Source organism: Canis lupus, chromosome 11, assembly GCF_003254725.2.
Source record: "Canis lupus dingo isolate Sandy chromosome 11, ASM325472v2, whole genome shotgun sequence".
Taxonomy (NCBI): domain Eukaryota; kingdom Metazoa; phylum Chordata; class Mammalia; order Carnivora; family Canidae; genus Canis; species Canis lupus.
The window spans coordinates 56,878,371-56,898,965 of record NC_064253.1 but is presented as its reverse complement, the minus strand read 5'-3'; the positions used below and the strand labels follow the sequence as shown (position 1 = coordinate 56,898,965).

At 38.2% G+C, this 20,595-nt stretch overlaps 1 protein-coding gene across 2 annotated transcripts in view; it reads right to left on the bottom strand.

Annotated features, from left to right (window-relative positions):
• TMEFF1 (transmembrane protein with EGF like and two follistatin like domains 1) overlaps positions 1–20,595 on the bottom strand; it is a 79,716-nt gene that overhangs the window by 28,887 nt on the left and 30,234 nt on the right. For both annotated transcript variants that reach the window (XM_025433370.2, XM_025433369.2), the window contains exons 4-5: positions 18,378–18,404; positions 15,961–16,057 (exon numbers count right to left, since the gene is read on the bottom strand). In XM_025433370.2, coding sequence (XP_025289155.1) covers positions 15,961–16,057; positions 18,378–18,404 — 124 coding nt within the window. The remainder of the gene's footprint in view (positions 1–15,960; positions 16,058–18,377; positions 18,405–20,595) is intronic.

The following is a 20,595-nucleotide window of genomic DNA, read 5'->3' as shown; positions in this document are numbered from 1 at the left end:
AAGTCAGAAATGGCTTTTACATTTTGGGGGAGGGGCAAAAGAATGTGACAGAGGGACGCCTGGGTGGCTCAGAGGTTGAGTGTCTGCTTTCGGCTCAGGGCGTGATCCTGGGGTCCCGGGATCAAGTCCCACGTCGGGTTCCCCACAGGGAGCCTGCTTGTCCCTCTGCCTGTGTCTCTACCCTTCTCTGTGTCTCTCATGAATAAATGAATAAAATCTTTAAAAAAAAAAAAAAAAAAAACAAGAATGTGACAGAGACCACATTTGGTCTGCAGTGTAAAATATCGATCAACTGGACTTTTACAGAAAATCCTTGCTGAGAGACGCCTGGGTGGCTCAGTGGTTACACATCTGTCCAGTTGTGATCCTGGGTCCTAGGATCGAGTCCCACACTGGGCTCCCCACAGGGAGCCTGCTTCTCCCTCTGCCTATGTCTCTGCCTCTCCCTCTGCATCTCTCATGAATAAATAAATAAAATTCTTCAAAAAAAAAAAAAAAGAAAGAAAATCCTTGCTGACCCCAGCTTGACAGGATATAAAGTGAGCAAAACTGGAATAACAATAAATGAGAAAACGTGACTAAGGGAAGATTATAGAAATATTTCAGGAACAAGAAAAGGCCCAACAAAAAAGGCAAGATACCACAGCAATCCAGGAAATGATTTGGCAGTGGGCACTGAGCACAACTGTGACCAAGTGTAGGAGAAAGTCCGCATTCTTCAGTGTGATGGTACCACTGCATGTCAGACTAACAATGGTGAGAACAAACCACAGCTACTGTCCTCAATGGCACATGAGGAGAGAAAATGAAATTACCATGCCAAGGAAAGTCCAGCTCAGTGAAACTATGAGCAGAGGAGGAAAATATTAGACTCTAGAGGCTGCTACTCCTGATTATAGCATTTACAGCTGTTGGCACACTGGCAACGGTGCAGAGGGCAGGATGCCCAAAGCATAGAAGTGTGAACCGGGGTGGAAAGAAATCACTTCAGTAAATATGCCAAATTCAAAACATTTAACGACCATTTACTCTGCACCTACTGTGTGAGAATGCTCACATTTGCCTTATTTAATCCTGACAACAAATAATTATAAAAAGGGAAGATGAATAAGAACAAAGTTAAAAAGCCCAAGATCAGAGCACCTAGGCTCAGTGGCTCAGTGGTTGAGCATCCGCCTTCAGCTCAAGGCGTGATCCCGGGGTCTTGGGATCAAGTCCTGTATCGGGCTTCCCTGCATGGAGCCTGCTTCTCCTTCTGCCTGTGTCTCTGCCTCTCTGTGTGTGTGCATCTCTCATGAATAAATAAATAAAATATTTTTTAAAAATAGAGTGATTTAAATTTGAGCTTGGGGGCACCTGGGTGGCTTAGTGGTTAAGCATCTGCCTTTGGCTCAGGTCATGATTCCAGGGTCCTGGGATCGAGTCCCACATCAGGCTCCCCACAGGGAGCCGGCTTCTCCCTCTACCTGTGTCTCTGCCTCTCTCTGTGACTCTCATGGATAAACAAATAAAATCTTTAAAAAAGAAAAAAAAAAAAAAAAGCCCAAGATCACAAAACATAACGTGGCTGGGATGGTGTTCTCTCTACTCATTATAGCTGTTGTGTAAAACATAGAACTCTGCACAGAAAGTGACAAATGAAAGGAGACATGAATTTTCCACATTTTTAAAAATTTTTTTAGTATTTTTTAAAGATTTTATTTATTAGAGAGAGAGTATGAGCAGGGGGAGGGAGAAACAGACTTCCTGCTGAGCAGGAAGCCTGATGCAGGGCTCAATCCCAAGAACCTGAGATTATGACCTGAGCCAAAGGCAGATGTTTAACCAACTGAGCCACCCAGGTACCCCTGATGTGGCTAGTCTTTTCCTTTTTTTTTATAAGATTTTATTTAAGATTTTTTTTTAAGATAGCCCAAATGGTGGGAAGGGGCAGAGGTATAAGGAGAAACAGACTCCCTGCTTAGTGAGGAGCCCAACAGGGAGCTTGATCACAGGACCCTGAGATCACAACCTAAGCCAAAGGCAGATGTTTAACTGATTTGACACCCAGGTACTCCTTTCACAACATGGGCCTCACTTTTCTCTCAATCACACCATGGACACTCCTCAGGGCCTTCCCTTTCCCTGGAACACTTCCCTCAGACACCCACCACATTTGATCCCTCACTTCAAGTTTTTTGTCAAGTCTTAAAAAAATGGCTGAAAAATAAAGCACTAAATATCCATTCAAGAAATTAAGAAAAGAACAATGAAATAAATCTGATGAAAACAAAAAAGAAGGGAATAAACAAAGGAATGGATACAGATAGATGGGGATATAGATATGGATATATAGATATATCTCAGCAGAAACAGAAAACAAAGTTACAACATAAAAGATCAATAAAGCCAAAGCTGATCCTTTGAAAAGACTTTTGAGGGGATCCCTGGGTGGCGCAGCGGTTTGGCGCCTGCCTTTGGCCCAGGGCGCGATCCTGGAGACCCGGGATCGAATCCCACGTCGGGCTCCCGGTGCATGGAGCCTGCTTCTCCCTCTGCCTGTGTCTCTGCCTCTCTCCCTCTCTCTTGGTGACTATCATAAATAAATAAAAATTTAAAAAAAAATTTAAAAAAAAAAAAAAAAAGAAAAGACTTTTGAATCTACAAAGGAGGATAAATCCAGAAAAAGAGAAAAACATATCAGGAATGAAAAAGACTAGACTTGGCAGGAATTCTGGTTTAAGAGATAATGAAGGGTTATTATAAGCCACTTTAAGACAGCAAGTTTGAAAACTTAGGTAAAATGAGTAATTTTTAAAACTATTAACTATCAAATTTAACCAAAAAAGACATAGAAGCTGAATGGTATTTTAAGCATTAAAGAAATTAACCTGTTTGAAAACAAAAACAGTCCTTCAGACAGCTTCAGAACCAGGCGCTATTTAAAAAGAAAATTTATGAACACACTCATTACAATCATTCAATAAATAAGTCATTCTATTCTTTCACGAAGTCATCCAGGGACTAGAAGGAACACTCCTTAACTCACTTTCTAAGGCCACATAAACTTAAAAAAAAAAAAAAAAATCATCAAAGTAACAGGTTATAACTCACTGAATAAAAATGAATAAAAGAAAATTTCATCGTTATGGCAGAACACTAATACTGCACAGGCAATAGATATCACAATCATAAAACAATAGGATGTGATTGAAAAAAGGAGCACCGTGAGAACAAAGATGAGCTCTCAGAAATTAAAATTACAGGGGCGCTCAGTCAGTTAAGCATCCAACTCTTGATTTCAGCTCAGGTCATGATCTCAGAGTCCTGGGATTGAGCCCTGCAGCAGGCTCCTCACTCAGCAGGGGGCCTGCTGGAGATTCTCTCCTTCTCCCTCTGCCTCCCAAGGTACTTGGCCGCTCTCTTTCTCTCTCTCTCAAATACATAAATCTTTAAAAAAAAGAAAATTATAACAGAAATAAAACACTCAAAAAAGGCCTGGTAGACAAAATTGAAGAAATCTCAGAAGGCACAGCAAAATTGTTTAAAAAATGAAAATGATTCACTCACACAGGGAATATAAGAAATAGTGAAAGGGATTATAGGGGAAAGGAGAGAAAATGAGTGGCAAAGATTAGAGAGGGTGACAAAACATGAGAGACTCCTAACTCTGGGAAACGAACAAGGGGTAGTAGAAGGGGAGGTGAGTGGGGGTATGAGGTGACTGAGTGACAGGCACTGAGGGGGGCACTTGACGGGATGAGCACTGGTGTTATACTATATGTTGGCAAATCAAACTTCAATAAAAAAAATATATATATATATATGTATATATATAAAATGAAAATGAGAGAAAATCTAGGAAAATTAAAGGACTAGTCTAGGATGTCCAACAACCAAATAACAGAAACACCAACAGAAAAGACAGGAAAGGACATCATCATTAAAGAACTAATTGAAAAAAAAAAAAAAAAAAGAACTAATTGAAGAAGGGGCACCTGGCTGGCTCAGTCAGTAGGGCATGTGATGATTGATCTCAGGGTTGTGTGTTTAAACCCCACACTGGCTGTAGAGATTACTAAAAGAAATAAAATCTTTAAAAAAATAATCCCTGGGTGGCACAGCGGTTTGGCGCCTGCCTTTGGCCCAGGGTAAAAAAAATAAAAATAAAAATAAATAAAAATAAAAATAATAAAAATAAATAAAAATTAAAAAAAGAAATAAAATCTTTAAAAAAATTATAAAAAGAAATAATTGCAGAAAATTTCTCAAATCAGAAATAAGTAACTTTCTAAGAAAGGGTGTAACATTGTGAAATTCCACTACTGGGATCAAAAGATTCTATAACACAAAAGATGAGGAATCAGAATGGCTTCAGACTTCTACAAGCAATACTGGAAGCTAGAAGACAAGAGAGCAAATGCTTTCACAATTCTGAGAGAAAATTACTTCCCATTTAGAATCATGTGCTTGACAAGTGATAAATCAAGTATTAGGTGTAGGATAAAACCACTTTCAGGGCACCTGGCTGGCTCAGCTAGTGGAGTGTGTGTGACTCTTGATCTCGGGGTCGTGAGCTTGAGCCCCACGCTGGGTGTAGATATTACTTAAAAATAAAATATTAAAAAAACAAAAACACTTTCAAACATTACATCTCAAAAGTTCTTGGCTTTTTTTAACATCTTGTACTCTTTTTCAAGAAGCTACTGAAAAATAGACTAAAATGGGAGAATAAAACCAAGAAATTAAAGGCAAAAATACAAGAAACAGACTATCCTATATAGAAGAGAGGTAAATGAGTATCTAGGATGTTTGTGCTATAACAAAAAATACATTTGGTCTTTGTCCCCTGTTCTGGCACAGAGCACCTAAAACCCTTGAAACTGTCTGACTGGAGAATATTTTGTATGCTAAGGAAATGATTCATTGAGGGAAGGCAAGGAGGCACAAGTTTGACACCAGAAAAATCAACCATGTTAAAGTCAGAACATCTACTTCCCCACCCCACCAACCCACCTGACTTCTGGGGAAAGGGAGAAAAAGGGATTAGAGATGGCGTTCAATCACCAATGGCCAATAATTTAACCAAAAATGAAACTACAATAAAAAAAACTTCAAACAGGAGCATTCCAGTATGGTGAACATATCCAATGCTGGGAAGGTGGTACACCTGACACCATGGAGACAGAACAGAAACTCCTCAAGACCCCTCCAGACCCTGCACCTCTGCACCTCTTCATTTGCATTCTTTATAATTAAGAGTAAGCATAGCAGTTTCCTAAATTCTGTGGATCATTATTTGCAAATTATCAAACCTGAGGCGAGGTTGTGGGAATCTCCAAATTAGTAATGTGCTGAGAGGAAATGCAGGGAGCCTCACTTACAAGTAGTGTCTTGTGGGTCTGTGCCTTCATTCTATGGCATCTGTGCTAACTCCAAGTAGACAGTATCAGAGTGGAAGTGGTTGGTATAGGAGAACTGGAGAACTGGTTGTTGTTGAAAAAGATACAACACTAAAGAAAGATCTCAGGGTGACAGCTATATACAAGATGTACACTGCAAACAGTCCACACTGAAATAGTTTCACTCTGTAGACAGTCCTGTTGATGGCTGTAATTACTGATTACTAAGAAGCCTAGTGCCACTATGCTCTTTTTAGCCAGGGGACAGAATGCCCAGGTAAGCCTGATCCAGATTTTGATACTTGGCTTGTCTTAGTATAGTGGGGAAGTTCCCCCACTCTCCCCTGTATGTCCTACTGCCTGACCCAAATTAGCACACTCATTTAATTGACTCCTGAGAGCTAGAGGTCAGCTATGGCGAGGTAAGGAGAAACACAGAATAGGCCCTTCTCTGATCACTTTCCTGCTAGTCATCCATACCTGGCAACACTAGAATCCTGGCAGATGTCTCAACTGTGATGAGCTCTAGGTTCCTCATGACTCACTCATGCTCTTGTCCACTGATGTCCCCAGAAGGGAATCTTGTAAACTCTCTGGGAACCTGAAAGCTGGACTCTGACTCAAAAACCATTTAATGTGAGGGAACCCTGGGTGGCGCAGCGGTTTAGCGCCTGCCTTTGGCCCAGGGCGCGATCCTGGAGACCCGGGATCGAATCCCACGTCGGGCTCCCGGTGCATGGAGCCTGCTTCTCCCTCTGCCTATGTCTCTGACTCTCTCTCTCTCTCTCTGTGTGACTATCATAAATAAATAAAAATTAAAAAAAAAACATTCAATGTATCTTCTTCTGTAAGCCTTCATATAATCATAGCACAGCACTATTGCCCTTTCCTTCCGTGGCTGAGCTAATGCTCCATTCTGGTAATAGGGCAATTTTCTATTTTGTACCCTAGGTGTTAGATACACAGATGTAGTATTCTTTATATTACATACATATGAATGCAAACATACATTTTACAATACATGTTCTAAAATAAAATGTGAAACAATATAGTATCCTGCCATTAGTTTTAAAAAAGAAAGAGAATGTATGTACACATTTGATTGTACATACATAAAATAATTGCTGAGAGATTAAATAAACATCACAGTGACTGCCTCTAGTAAAGACAACTGAATGGCTGGAGAACAGAATTAGGAAACAGACTTTTTACTGTAGAACCTTTTAAAGCTTTTGAGTTTCTAACACTGCAAATTTCAAAGGCATGAATGCAAACATACATACATAAATAAATTCAATGACTTCTATGATTTTTGCAAATCACAACTCTGAGTCTTTAAAATAAGGATAATACCTCATAATACTGGTTGAAGAACCAAATAAGTTTTTGTAAAAAAAAAAAAAAAAAAAAGGGAAGCCCTTTGAAATAAAATACTATGTACATCTGAAGATAGTAGTATTATTATTGAAAAAAAAATCTATCCTTTCCCTTCCCTTCTCTTTACTCCATAAAGAAAGTGTAATTCCTTCTTGATATGGTAAATTTATTTAGCAGTTAAGAAAACACTGGTTTAAACTAATTCATGTGACGTTATTTAGATTAAAAAACACCTACGCAGCCTGCAACAAGTTCAGTATTATATCCGTCTTTTTCACGTATATTAAACCCATACAATGACCCTGTGTGCAGCTCTACTTGATTAATACAGCCCTACTGTGAACAGCCATGAGTTCAACAAAGACCTATAGAGGGATACTACAACCTAACCTTATGGCAAGTTCACCCAGTCTAGAAATCAGTGGGACAAAGTCCCTGACCTTAGGGACCAACAATCTGCTAGTGATCCCAATAGCATAAGTGCAACACAGAAGGTATTTCTCAAGAACAAGAAGCAACACAGAATAGGGTCACCAAACTCATAGGGACTGTGGAAGAGAGCAAGGGAGGCTTTAGGGAAGAGGCACTGACTTGGGACTTTTGTCATACTTCATTCAGGTCGAGAAGAAAGAGTAAGAATTAAACTAGTAGATAAATAGGAATGGGACTCCAGGCAGAAGGAATAAGAAGCAAACTATCAAAGAGTAGCAGAGCATTCAGAAAACTGCAAAAGGTTATGGGGATATGGTGTTATGCATTTTAAAAACAGACCTCTCAAAAGAAACCTTTAACTAGCAGCTATATAGCACTACAGGAAAATATTTCTGGACAAAGGAGCCTGTCATTGCTAACTCCGGCTTATGCTTTGTATAAAATAATGTTTAATAGTGTTGTTTCCTGTGATCAGAAGAAAAAGAACAACATACAATTATTTTTCCATTATATCTAAGGGGCCATTACAGGAATTTATTAAATCTAAATAGTTTTAAAAGTCTGTATTTTTTTATTTTATTTATTTATTTATTCATGAGAGATACAGAGAGAGAGAGAGGCAGAGACACAGGCAGAGGAAGAAGCAGGCTCCATGCAGGGAGCCCCATGTGGGACTCGATCCCAGGTCTCCAGGATCACACCTTGGGCTGAAGGCGGCACTAAACCACTGAGCCACCAGGGCTGCCCAAAAGTCTGTATTATATATCCAGAGTAAGGCAATGTTAAATGACAAAACTTATTCCCATCTCTGATTAGGAGGAAATAAAGAATAGATAACAACAGGAAAGGAACTTCCTTTGGTTCTTTTTTTAAAAAGTCTATGTGGCATCAGGAAGGAGAACATAATGGAGAACACACAACGTATAGCATTACTCTCTGCTCATTCTAAGAGACAGACTCATCAGATTGTGACACTGACCAGCCATCTGTGTCAAACAGAAAATGATCCCACAAATGACAAAGATGTCCAAGCAGGTAGATTAACTGTTTATCAATGTTGTCTGTCACACTGCATACCTACAATGGTTCTCTGAGAAATTCTGAAATCTCCTATCACTCAAGGAAACAGCATCTCCAAAAGACTGACATCAAAGAGGCAGAAGAGCAGGGGCTATTTTCCATAAAAAGCATCACCCACAAAGTTCAAAAGAAATAATTCGAGGATTTTGCTAACAAAATTTCCATTGACATTGTGTATGATGATTCTACTGAATCCTCAAACCATTTGTGGGCAGAGATTTAGGTCAGGAATATAAAGGGTACTGATGTGAAGGAGTTCTAGGATTATTTGGCCCCACTGTGCAAACAGTTGATGGCCATCTTGCAGCAGTAACTTCAGCTGTGGTCAGATTACAAATACTGCTTAGAAAAAGAGAGATTTGCTGCAAACACATGGTTTAAGAAATATAACGTGCTGTAAAGCAGATGCTGTTTCTAAGTTTTAAGACTGAATAGATCTGGGCTGAAGCCTTTTTGTTGGTGCAAGATGCTAGTGCTCTTCCTTCCTCAGTCACCGAAACCCATACAGAAACAGGGGCCAGAAACTTAAAGTAGTTTGGAATGCTGAGCCCCCACGTGGAGAGCAGCTGTTCTGCAGAGTCCCACAGTATGGTGATGGACTTTATGGGAATGAGAAATAAACTTCTGTTAACCAACCCCCCAAAGAAAGACTAAGTAGAGTGTCTATCCACTATAATTCACAATGGAATACTGAAACCTCACCCAGGTGGGAGTCAAATTTCTTGGAACTTCAGTACCTAGCCCTAGGTATAAATTCAAAAGGTAAACATCAATGAAGACAGCCATCACTAAACCCATGCAAACACCAGTGTCACTGGAGAAGCACAATGTGCTTCACGAAGGAAAGGGGGACAAGATTACTAGAACTCATACACCAATTCGGCAATGTGGCAGGATACGAAATCAACGCCCAGAAAGCAGTGGCATTTCTATACACTAACAATGAGACTGAAGAAAGAGAAATTAAGGAGTCAATCCCATTTATAATTGCACCCAAAAGCATAAGATACCTAGGAATAAACCTAACCAAAGAGGTAAAGGATCTATACCCTAAAAACTATAGAACACTTCTGAAAGAAATTGAGGAAGACACAAAGAGATGGAAAAATATTCCATCCTCATGGATTGGAAGAATTAATATTGTGAAAATGTCTATGCTACCCAGGGCAATTTACACGTTCAATGCAATGCCTATCAAAATACCAGGGACTTTCTTCAGAGACTTTGAACAAATAATCTTAAGATTTGTGTGGAATCAGAAAAGACCCTGAATAGCCAAGGGAATATTAAAAATGAAAACCAGAACCGAGGGCATCACAATGCCAGATTTCAAGTTGTACTACAAAGCTGTGATCATCAAGCCAGTGTGGTACTGGCACAAAAACAGACACATAGATCAATGGAACAGAATAGAGAACCCAGCCAGAAATGGGCCCTCAACTCTATGGTCAACTGATATTCTACAAAGGAGGAAACAATATCCACTGGAAAAAGGACAGTCTCTTCAATAAACAGTGCTGGGAAAATTGGATAGCCACGTGCAGAAGAATGAAACTAGACCATTCTCTTACACCATACACAAAGATAAACTCAAAATGGATGGAAGATCTAAATGTGAGATAAAAATCCATCAAAATCCTAGAGCAGAACACAGACAACACCCTTTTTGAACTTGGCCACAGCAACTTCTTGCAAGATACATCCATGAAGGCAAGGAAAACAAAAGCAAAAATGAACTACTGGGATTTAAGATAAAAAGCTTCTGCATGCAAAAGAAACAGTCAACAAAAGTAAAAGACAAATGACGTATCAGATAAAGGGCTAGTATCCAAGATCTATAAAGAACTTATTAAACTCAACACCCAAGAAACAAACAATCCAAACATGAAATGGGCAAAAGACATGAACAGAAATTTCACCGAAGAAGACATACACATGGGAAAAAGCACATGAGAGAATGCTCCATATCACTTGCCATCAGAGAAATACAAATCAAAACCACAATGAGATACCACCTCACACAAGTGAGAACGGTGAAAATTAACAAGACAGGAAATAACAAATGTTGGAGAAGATGTGGAGAAAGGGGAACCCTCTTGCACTGTTGGTGGGACGGTGAACTGGTACAGCCACTCTAGAAAACTGTGTGGAGGTTCCTCAAAATGTTAAAAATAGAGCTACCCTAAGACCCAGCAATTGCACTGCTGGGAATTTATCCCAAAGTTACAGATGCAGTGAAAAACTGAGACACCTGGACCCCAATGTTTCTAGCAGCAATGTCCATAATAGCCAAACTGTGGAAGCAGCCTTGGTGTCCATCGAAAGAGGAACAGATAAAGAAGCTGTGGTCTACCTGGATCAAGTCCCACGTCAGGCTCTCTGCATGGTGCCTGTTTCTCCCTCTGCCTGTGTCTCTGCCTCCCTCTCTCTCTCTCTGTGTGTGTCTCTATGAATAAATAAAGTCTTTAAACAAACAAACAAAAAAAAAGAAGCTGTGCTCTATGTATACAATGGAATACTACTCAGCCATTAGAAACGACAAATACCCACCATTGGCTTCCACGTGGTTGGAAATGGAGGGTATTACACTGAGCAAAGTAAGTCAATTGGAGAAGGACAATCATTATATGTTTTACTCATACGGGAAATATTAAAAATAGTGAAAGGGATTAGGGGAAAGGAGAGAAAATGAGTGGGAAAAATTAGAGAGGGTGACAAAACATGAGAGACTCCTAACTCTGGGAAACGAACAACGGGTAGTGGAAGGGGAGGTGGGTGGGGGGGATGGGGGATGGGCACTGATAGGGGCACCTGACAGGATGAGCACTGGGTGTTATACTATATGTTGGCAAATCGAACTCCAATAAGAAAAAATATATATATAAAGAAGGAAGGGGGAAAAGCCTTCCAGAAGCTAAAAATGATTTAAATTAAAAATAAATCAGGGGATTCCTGGGTGGCACAGCGGTTTAGTGCCTGCCTTTGGCCCAGGGCGCGATCCTGGAGACCCGGGATCGAATCCCACATCGGGCTCCCGGTGCATGGAGCCTGCTTCTCCCTCACCTGTGTCTCTGCCTCTCTTTCTCTGTGTGTGTGTGTGTGACTATCATAAATAAATAAAAATAAAATAAAAATTAATTAATTAATTAAAAACAAATCAGCCACTTGAGCAGATAAGAAATATAATACATGCAATAAATAAAGTTCATATACTTCACTCAGAAGAACCTATTTACTCTGATTTTACATTTAGAATTTAGTCCTACATTAGATACAGTTCCTACAGGTGTATTATCTCAGATTCTGGGAAAGGAGAGAAGCAAATTTAAAAGCTGGGGTCATCTACACTCAGGCTCATTATCAAGGCATGCTGACAGCACCCAGAAGCATCAGCTAAGAGCCTGAGATGGGAAAAGAAAAATTATTTTTAAAGAACTCAAAACACAGCGCAGAATGGAACCTTGAGCTTAGGAACGAAACCACCACCACTGAAGAACATTAGGGTATTTACACATGTGTGTGCACAATGCAATGGATAAATAAATCCCTTGTTACTGGACCCATGTTCTGGGTAACTGCCAGCCATTCAGTCTCTTCTGAGCTCAGCCTCACCTGCAAAATCAAGATAATCTTGCCACCAGACAGAACTGCCATAAAGAGCTGAAAAAACAATTTATGTAACAATATCTGCAAAACGTAACACAGTATACCATATGTAACACTAGGACAATACATTTAAATACATTTCCATTTAAAGGGCTAAATAAAAAAACAGCACTTCTCTTAATAGCAAAAAAATCAAGTTACATGATACCACTGATCCCCCCCAGCAAAATGCCAGGGTTTTTCTTTTAACTAGTAACAAGGAAAAGAGAGCTTTAAAGCAAAAGAAAGATTTTAGCTGCCCTTTGGAAACCAGATAGGTTATAAGCATTTCTTCTAACAGAAAAGACATTTCAAAATGAGAAAAAGCAAAGTATTTTTTTAATGAATACCCATACCTAAAAATATAACATGAAATACAATATTCATTACTGTTACATTATAGAAGAATATTTTCCGAACTGTAGGTCATAATCACTAGTGGAGAAAGAAGTCAACTCCAGCAATTTTTAAGGAAGTAGGATAGAAAATATTAGAGTGTCTTGCATTTAGCAAAGGTAAGTATTACATCACAGAATTTTGTTTTATTTAATATGTATTATTATCACATGTGTACATTCACAAGTAGGTCACACAGTAAATTTATTTCTTACATGGTATTGTAGTTAAAAAAAGTCTGAAAGTCACTGCTGTGAAACAGATAGGCATATGCCATTCTTGATGGCAGCTAAGGTGTAAACAAGGAATTTAAAAGCAGCTAGTAATCAGAGTGACCAGAAGAAAATAAGGAAAGTAAAGAAATCTCAGCTGGACCAGGCTGAAGAGGGCAGTGTTTTTTAAAAAGTCATCAAGCATTCATCATTCATTTGGGGAATATAAAAAGTCATGAAAGGGATTATAGGGGAAAGGAGAGAAAATGAGTGGGAAATATCAGAGAGGGTGACAAAACATGAGAGACTCCTAACTCTGGGAAACGAACAAGGAGTAGTGGAAGGGGAGGTGGGCAGGAGGATGGGGTGACTGGGTGATGGGCACTGAGGGGGGCACTTGACGGGATGAGCACTGGCCGTTATACTATATGTTAGCAAATCAAACTCCAATAAAAAATATACAAAAAAAAGTCATCAAGCCGCAGCCCTTCAAGCGGGAAAAGGATAACAGCCTCTTTCTAGGAATAAAAAAGGCCAATATAGGAAAAAAAAAACTCTACTAGAATTTAGGAAAATCTGCCCCATAAAAACCCTCTGACTGTAATCCTTAATTTTCTCATCTGTAAAGTGAGAGGACTAGACTAGAAGATACATTTTAAGATCCTACTCAACCTTAACATTCCCTGATTCTGGCAGAGTTTATAATAATTAAGCCTTGACATGAGTACTTGTTTCGTTAACCTTCTGTGTTTAATAACTATAGTTTTATCTTTTAATTAAAAAATATATAACATCTTCCTAATAAATGATAGATTTTTATATATAAAAACCAAGGCATCATTAACTATTGCCCATATGAGCATCTTTCAATTTTCCATCTGAAAAGGTCTAGCTGGCTGGGTCACAATTACCCATCAGCAAGCATGCCACTATTCACCTGGAAGTAATTATGAAAAGCACATAGACCTGAAGGAGTTAAATAGCATCCATATAGCTTCCTTGGTACCATGGCCCATTTAAAAGTTTTTTTAAAAATTACAGTAACCACTGAGGTATGTCTAATTGTTAAACTCAACTATCATCAGTAATAAGTGTTTTATTCATTCATGAGAGACACAGAGGCAGAGACACAGGCAGAGGGAGAAGCAGGCTCCCTGCAGGGATGCCTGATGAGTAATAAGTGTTTTATACACTAAAAGATTAATATTGGGATCCGTGGGTGGCGCAGCGGTTTGGCGCCTGCCTTTGGCCCAGGGCGTGATCTGGAGACCCGGGATCGAATCCCACGTCGGGCTCCCGGTGCATGGAGCCTGCTTCTCCCTCTGCCTGTGTCTCTGCCTCTCTCTCTCTCTCTCTCTCTGTGTGTGACTGTCATAAATAAATTTTTTTAAAAAAAATTAAAAAAAAAAGAAACATAAAAGATTAATATTCCTAAAATTCCCTTCTGTCTCCTTTCATAGTAGGATCAGCCATTTTAGCTTCATCACTTACTTTCAGTTAGTTACTAACTGCTTTCGTAGTGTTTTCCCATCATTGCACCAATTTCCTCGCCTGGACTTGGCTGCTTGTCCCGTCTATATGCTCCCCGGCTGGCACCTCAGCCTGCCTGCTCCTTTCTACTGGTAAGCTCTTCCCTGGTCTGTGTCCACTTCCTCATGCTTAAAGCCTGTATCTGCAAAAATGATGGTTGCAAGCTCTCAAACAGACACACAAGATGAACTGAGTACCTAACAAAGAAGTTACCGTGACTGGGCATAGAGTACATATTGCATCATGAGGTGGTGTTCATAGAAAGATGTATATTTTACCATACAGATATCATATGTGGGGCTGCCCCTAAATCTGCTCTTCTAAGTAAAAGATCTTTATCTCTTTCAATCAAGGGATGAAAAATGAGAGCAGAGAAATGTCTAAAGCAGGACTAGATAGAAATACCATCAAAGGAATAAAAACAGTTCAACAGATCAAGTTAATCAATCACTGACAACTACTTTGACTCTGAACATCTTTATAGAACAGTCCTGAGGGAAAACCCTAAAAAGTACTAAATCTCTACAAAAATACACACACACACACACACACACACACACACACACACACACACCAGTATTTCATCATGCCATATGACTAGCAAAAACAAGAAGAGAACATAACACCTATTAACTGTTCTCTCTGCCAGTCCATAGAGCTCATTTCTTTCCTGTTCTGTAGACCCATATCTACTTTGGAAAACATGTACTTTCAAATCAAATCACTCTAACTGAAATGGATGGACACATGTCAATCCAAGTGACCAAAATGTAGACACAGAACAAACTAAAGTTTTGCTAAATTCACTTTTTACTAAACTTATCTTGTGCCAATTCTCACCAACTTTAAAATATATACAAAGTAAATTATCAGACATTAATTTCACCATGTACCATCCAAATAGCTGATTTTCAACCATAATCCTGAACATGGTGTGATCCTGATTTGTAAAAACTCACTTTGGGCATTAAGCTATTTGAACCATATTACTACTGTTCAGTGAAAGACCTATGTATTTAAGGGCTGAATAAAACATGGAACCAGAAAACACACAGTAAAAATATGAGTAAGGAAGAAAGTACAAATCTCTATGAAATGAGTGCTTTAAAAATACACACTAAGGGGAAATTGGGGGAGTGAAGATCCATTTGTGCTATAAGGTCCTGAAGTCAGCATTAAAGCTTTTAGAATCAACTGTACAAAAAGCAACCACCATACAGAAATGAGAGGTTAAGACTGGGAATAAATAAACAGGAACCTGGGGAAGAAAGGAAGAAACAAACATGACTGTGTTGATGATGTCAATATTGCTGCTATTTCACCACATACCATCTGAAAATTGAACAGACAATGCTGTCAGCTACAAAACCCACCTTACTGAAGGCTGAACATGAGTGAGAAAATAAAACATAATGTGTGTGCAACTGGGATTTCTAAAAATATTGTACTCTTACATAATAATTATTGTGTCTTAAATTTTGAAGTAGTGTTGGATTTTTCTTAATACACTGAAATATATGAAAAGTTTCTGCATAAAAATGCAAGAAAAGAGAAACTTAATGATACTAGTAGAAAGTATAATGGTAGGATAATTCAGAATAAAGTATTTTTGAAAAATAAAATTACCACTTAGTATAAAATATATAAAACTGCCAATAAAAATAAAGGCAGAGGTAAACCTAAAAAAAAAAAAAAAAACATGGATTCTCATTCTAAAACCACAAACATTTTAACTTAAATAGCAATATTATATCAACATAAGAGAAAAATTAATAGACCAACAATAAAAAAATATAGAAGACACACACAAAATATATACAACCAGGTTCAAAGATAACGTCCTACAATATAATAGGGCTGATGATTAACCTCCAAGTAAGTGCATCCCTTTCCCTCAATCAACTCACCCAACATTTTCTGCATCTTCATCACACTCAGCTTTATATTTGCAAGGTCCACACTTGGAGTGTTTTCTGTGAACTTCTGCCCCTGACCCTTCCTCTTCTGTTTAAAAAGAAAAATTAAATTTTCAACCAAAAGTTGGGTTCCTTTCCAGATAAGCTTCACGTTTTCAGCAGCCATTATCTTACTTCTAGGGAAAATGTACCTGAGTTCTTGAAAACAATCACTTCCAAAATCTATCAATGCTTGTGCCCCAAAAATGTTGCAATACAGAGTACAACATATTCTATGAGGAAAACAAGTATTAGTGCTAGCAAAATAATCCCTTAACCTATGTATAGAGGTGCAATATAGGTTTTGATAATTAATTGCCTTTGTAAGAATTACCACATAAACATTAAATAAGAGAGAAAATAAAACATGGATAATAAATTTGGTCCAGTGATTACCATATTGAAATATTTGCCTGTGTGATGCTGGTCAGCAAATAAATGATTAAATGCAATAGAGTATAACCACTTCTTCCTCACACATCAGTTTTATACCTGCCTTTCTTACTACATAACAAATTCCAGAATTAAAAAAAAAAAATTATCTCCAAATCTGTAAAAGGAAAGGGGTCTCCCTACAAAAGACTTGCCTCTTTTTCTACTTTGTCACTTAGCACAGCCAGAAATAAGAATGCAGAAGTGTGTGGTCTCCTATCATCCGCACAAAAACAAAACAAAACAAAACAAAAACAAAACTGCATACCACTAAGTCCCCAACTCATATCTGACATTTAAGGGCTTACACATTTGTGGTGCTCAACTAGAATGAATCCTAGCCTGACACTCTCAAACTGGGCAGAGAGATGTGTTCTGAGGCCAATTTAGGGATTCAGCTTACTCAAGGGATCTCTCATTCTGGTTTGGAAAAGAATACCTTTTATTATTCAGGGGGTGTCACTCAGTAAAGAAGATATTAAAAGGAAGACTCCATAAACCTAATATGCCTGTTTGGTAATATTTCCGAACTTTCCATTTTTAGTGTCTGCCTACACTTTAGGTAGAAATCGTTCCCAAGTTCTCATGAACATTCCCAGATACCAGGAATCACAATCCTATGTATTTCTGAGGCTTCAGAAACATCAGGAAATTGTACAGTCACCACAAGCTCACTTAAGTTTATGTACTTATCTGCACAAACCCCTTTGCCTTTCTAAACTCATACTCCCTAAAAAAAATTGTCCATGTACATCCTCAGAGAAAGACATCTAGTATTTACACTAAATAAACAAATCTTAAGGTCAACTTCCACTTCCCTAGTATAAAAACAATGACAATCTCCTTACTGAGTGGCTGACCACAGGGACTAGCCTACATGATCTCTCTTAAAATCTTTTCCAGCTCTAAGATCTAGAATTGATGGTCTGATCCTTCACATGTGATCCTGAAGCTTCTGCTTGAACATGTCCATTTAAATCATATTTGATTGTTGGAAAGCTTTAATTTTTTTTTTCCCCTGAAACTGTCATCACTGAACTTCTCAGGATGGTTCTTCCATTTCTCTAAAGTGACCTTTGAAGTGTCTTCTAACTCTGACATTTTAGGATTCTACGAAATGTGGAAATCTGAAGTAAGGTTTCAGGTAGTATTGGAAGGATTGTGACTATAAATTTTCATTTGTTTAAATGTGAATTTAACAAGAGTAAGTTTTCTTTGAGTGTATACCCACAGTAATTCCAGCATTATTTTGCATACAGTTGACAGTATTACAGCTTCATTAGACTTGAAATCATCATTCTTAATTCTGACCATTTAGAATAAACTCTTGTTAAATGCTATTACCAGTCATTACTTTTTTAAACAGAAGTAATTTATATATTTGTTTTTTTTTAATTATATTTGTAAAACAAAATTACATAGATTCCACTAGTTTTTCTGCTAGCCTTCTCTTTGCCGTGTACAAATCATTTCAGAGTTTTATAACCCTGCACCTTTTGAAAATTCCTTATGAGCAAAAATCTGTAAGCAAGGAGTTAGAGATTTACCAATACTTCGGTCCAATCCAAAATCACTTGTGGGGATGATCCCCAAGGAGAAGGCACTTTTGTGCAATCTCAGTTTAATGGGAGGTACAACATTTCCACTTTGTGTGTCAACAAAATTTTAGTGAAAAATAACTGCATAAAACAAAGTGCCCTAGGGTTAGTGAACAGAGGTGTTGGAAGTGATGGCTAAGAGTTTCTTTCTGGAATAACAAAAATGTTCTAAAGTTGACTGTGGTGGTGAATGCATAACTCTGTGACTATATTAAAAGCCACTAAATTGTACATTTTAAATGAGTGAACTGTAGGGTACGTGAATTTTACTCAATAAAGCTACTAAAAACAGAAAATGACAGAATACAAATGTCCTTTAAAGGGATACTTGAAACTCACCTCCTTCTCCAGATCCAGAGCCATTATCTGAGAAGAAAAACAAACAGTGAATAGAAATATTTTCACTAAAAAAAAAAAAAGAAAGAAAAAAAGAAATATTTTCACTGGGGGAAAACATTTTCATTAAAAATTTTATCTTACCCAACAGGAAAATTTCCTATCAAAAGTCAAACTGTGATGAGGTGCCTGGGTGGTCCAGTCAGTTGAGCATCTCATTCTTGGTTTTGGCTCAGGTCATGACCTCAGGGTTGTGAGATCAAGCCCAGCATTGGGCACCGCACTCATTAGGGAGTCTGCTCAAGATTCTCTCTCTCTCCTTCTACCTCCCTACCTCTATCCCCACTGCTCACCTTTTTTTAAAAAAATAAATCTTTTTTAAAAAATCAAACTGTAGGGGCAGCCCCAATGGTGCAGTGGTTTAGCGCCGCCTGCAGCCCAGGGTGTGATCCTGGAGACCCGAGATCGAGTCCCACGTCAGGTTCCCTGCATGGAGCCTGCTTCTCCCTCTGCCTGTGTCTCTGCCTCTCTCTCTCCTCTCTCTCCTCTCTCTCCCTCTCTCTCTCTCTGTCACTCATGAATAAATAAATAAAATCTTTTTTAAAAAAAGATACTTTGTTTTAAAAAAAAAATCAAACTGTATCAGGACAGAGCATGATCCCAGGATCCAGGATCTGGTCCCACATGGGCTCCTTGTGGGAGCCTGCTTCTCCCTCTGCCTGTGTCTCTGTCTCTCTCTCTCTCTGTCGCTCATGAATAAATAAATAAAATCTTTAAAAAAAAAAAAAAAAGATACTTTGTGTTTTTTAAAAAATCAAACTGTATCGGGACAAGGCATGATCCCGGGATCCAGGATCAAGTCCCACATCGGGCTCCTTGCGGGGAGCCTGCTTCTCCCTCTGCCTGTGTCTTTGCCTCTCTCTGTGTCTCTCATGAATAAACAGATAAAATCTTAAAAAAAAAAAAATCAAACTGTGATAGCAATTCTCATGTAGCGTTTTTCTCATTTTTTTGATCTAGAACTAAACTAAATTACTTTTATCTACCTATTCCATGTCTTTCTCCAAATAAAAATTTCTTGGACATAAATTCATCTATACCTCATACAACTTTTGTAGCCCATTTAGGAAACATGCAGGTGCCTTGCACAGAGTAAAGGACAATAAATACTGTAAAGTAAATGGCTATATAAAAATAATTTTAATTAACTCACTTAAGAGGTAAAAAAAATTTAATTTTGTTAAAGCTTGAGAGGAATAATGAATAAGCTACTTTTATTAGAAAGGGAGGAAAAGAGCTTTGGGTCTTGCTCCAAAAATCTTAATGAAATCTGTGGATAAATGCCAAAAGCCAAAAGGTAAGAAAAAGCCTAAAGGCTTAAAAGGAAAGAACTTCAGAATTGAGGTTTTCATGTTACTGATAAAATTAGCTTTCTCTAGGAAACCTAGCCAGAATGACTCTGACCAGTGTAGGTGAGACACTCATTATTAACAAAATTAAAGAGGCTGCCTCAAAATTATCAGCAAGAAGTCAGCCTAAAATGTAATTAATATCAAGTATTTACCCTATCAATCCTAAAAAGGCCAACATATGGTGCAGAGCACGTTACAAAGGGAGTAATGCTATAGTATCACCAGCATGGTATAGAAAAAAAAGCAGAGATGGCAAGTAAAGAACCTGACACACTTTACCCAGCATTTTCAGGGGATGAGGGAGACACAGGTTCAGGAACTCACTCCGATATTTCAAATGGTTCCCCAGAGTGAGAGACAACACCCTTCACAATATCACTCCTTTCCCTTTAACACCCTTCACAATATCACTCCTTTCCCTTTAACACCCTTCACAATATCACTCCTTTCCCTTTAACATACTTCAGACAATAATCAAATCCCCAAAACATGGTAGAAACAGAAGGAACTAGAAGAATACATATTTTTTGTAATATCCACTATAAAATCTTCATAGGATTTTATAAAGTCTTAAATTGCACTCAGTTTTGATTGATCAATCATAAATAATTACATCTGAGTAAGGAGGAAAAGAATGGAAGAGCAGAAAAAGAAAGACAAGAAATAAAGGAACTCAATTTAAAATTGTTTTATGACCAAACTTTTCCTTCTATTCTATGTACATTGGCTGGGTACATATTATGTGCTAGGCAACATGATAAATCCCACAAATAAATTGATAAGTAAGAAAGTCCCAGTGCATGAGTTAC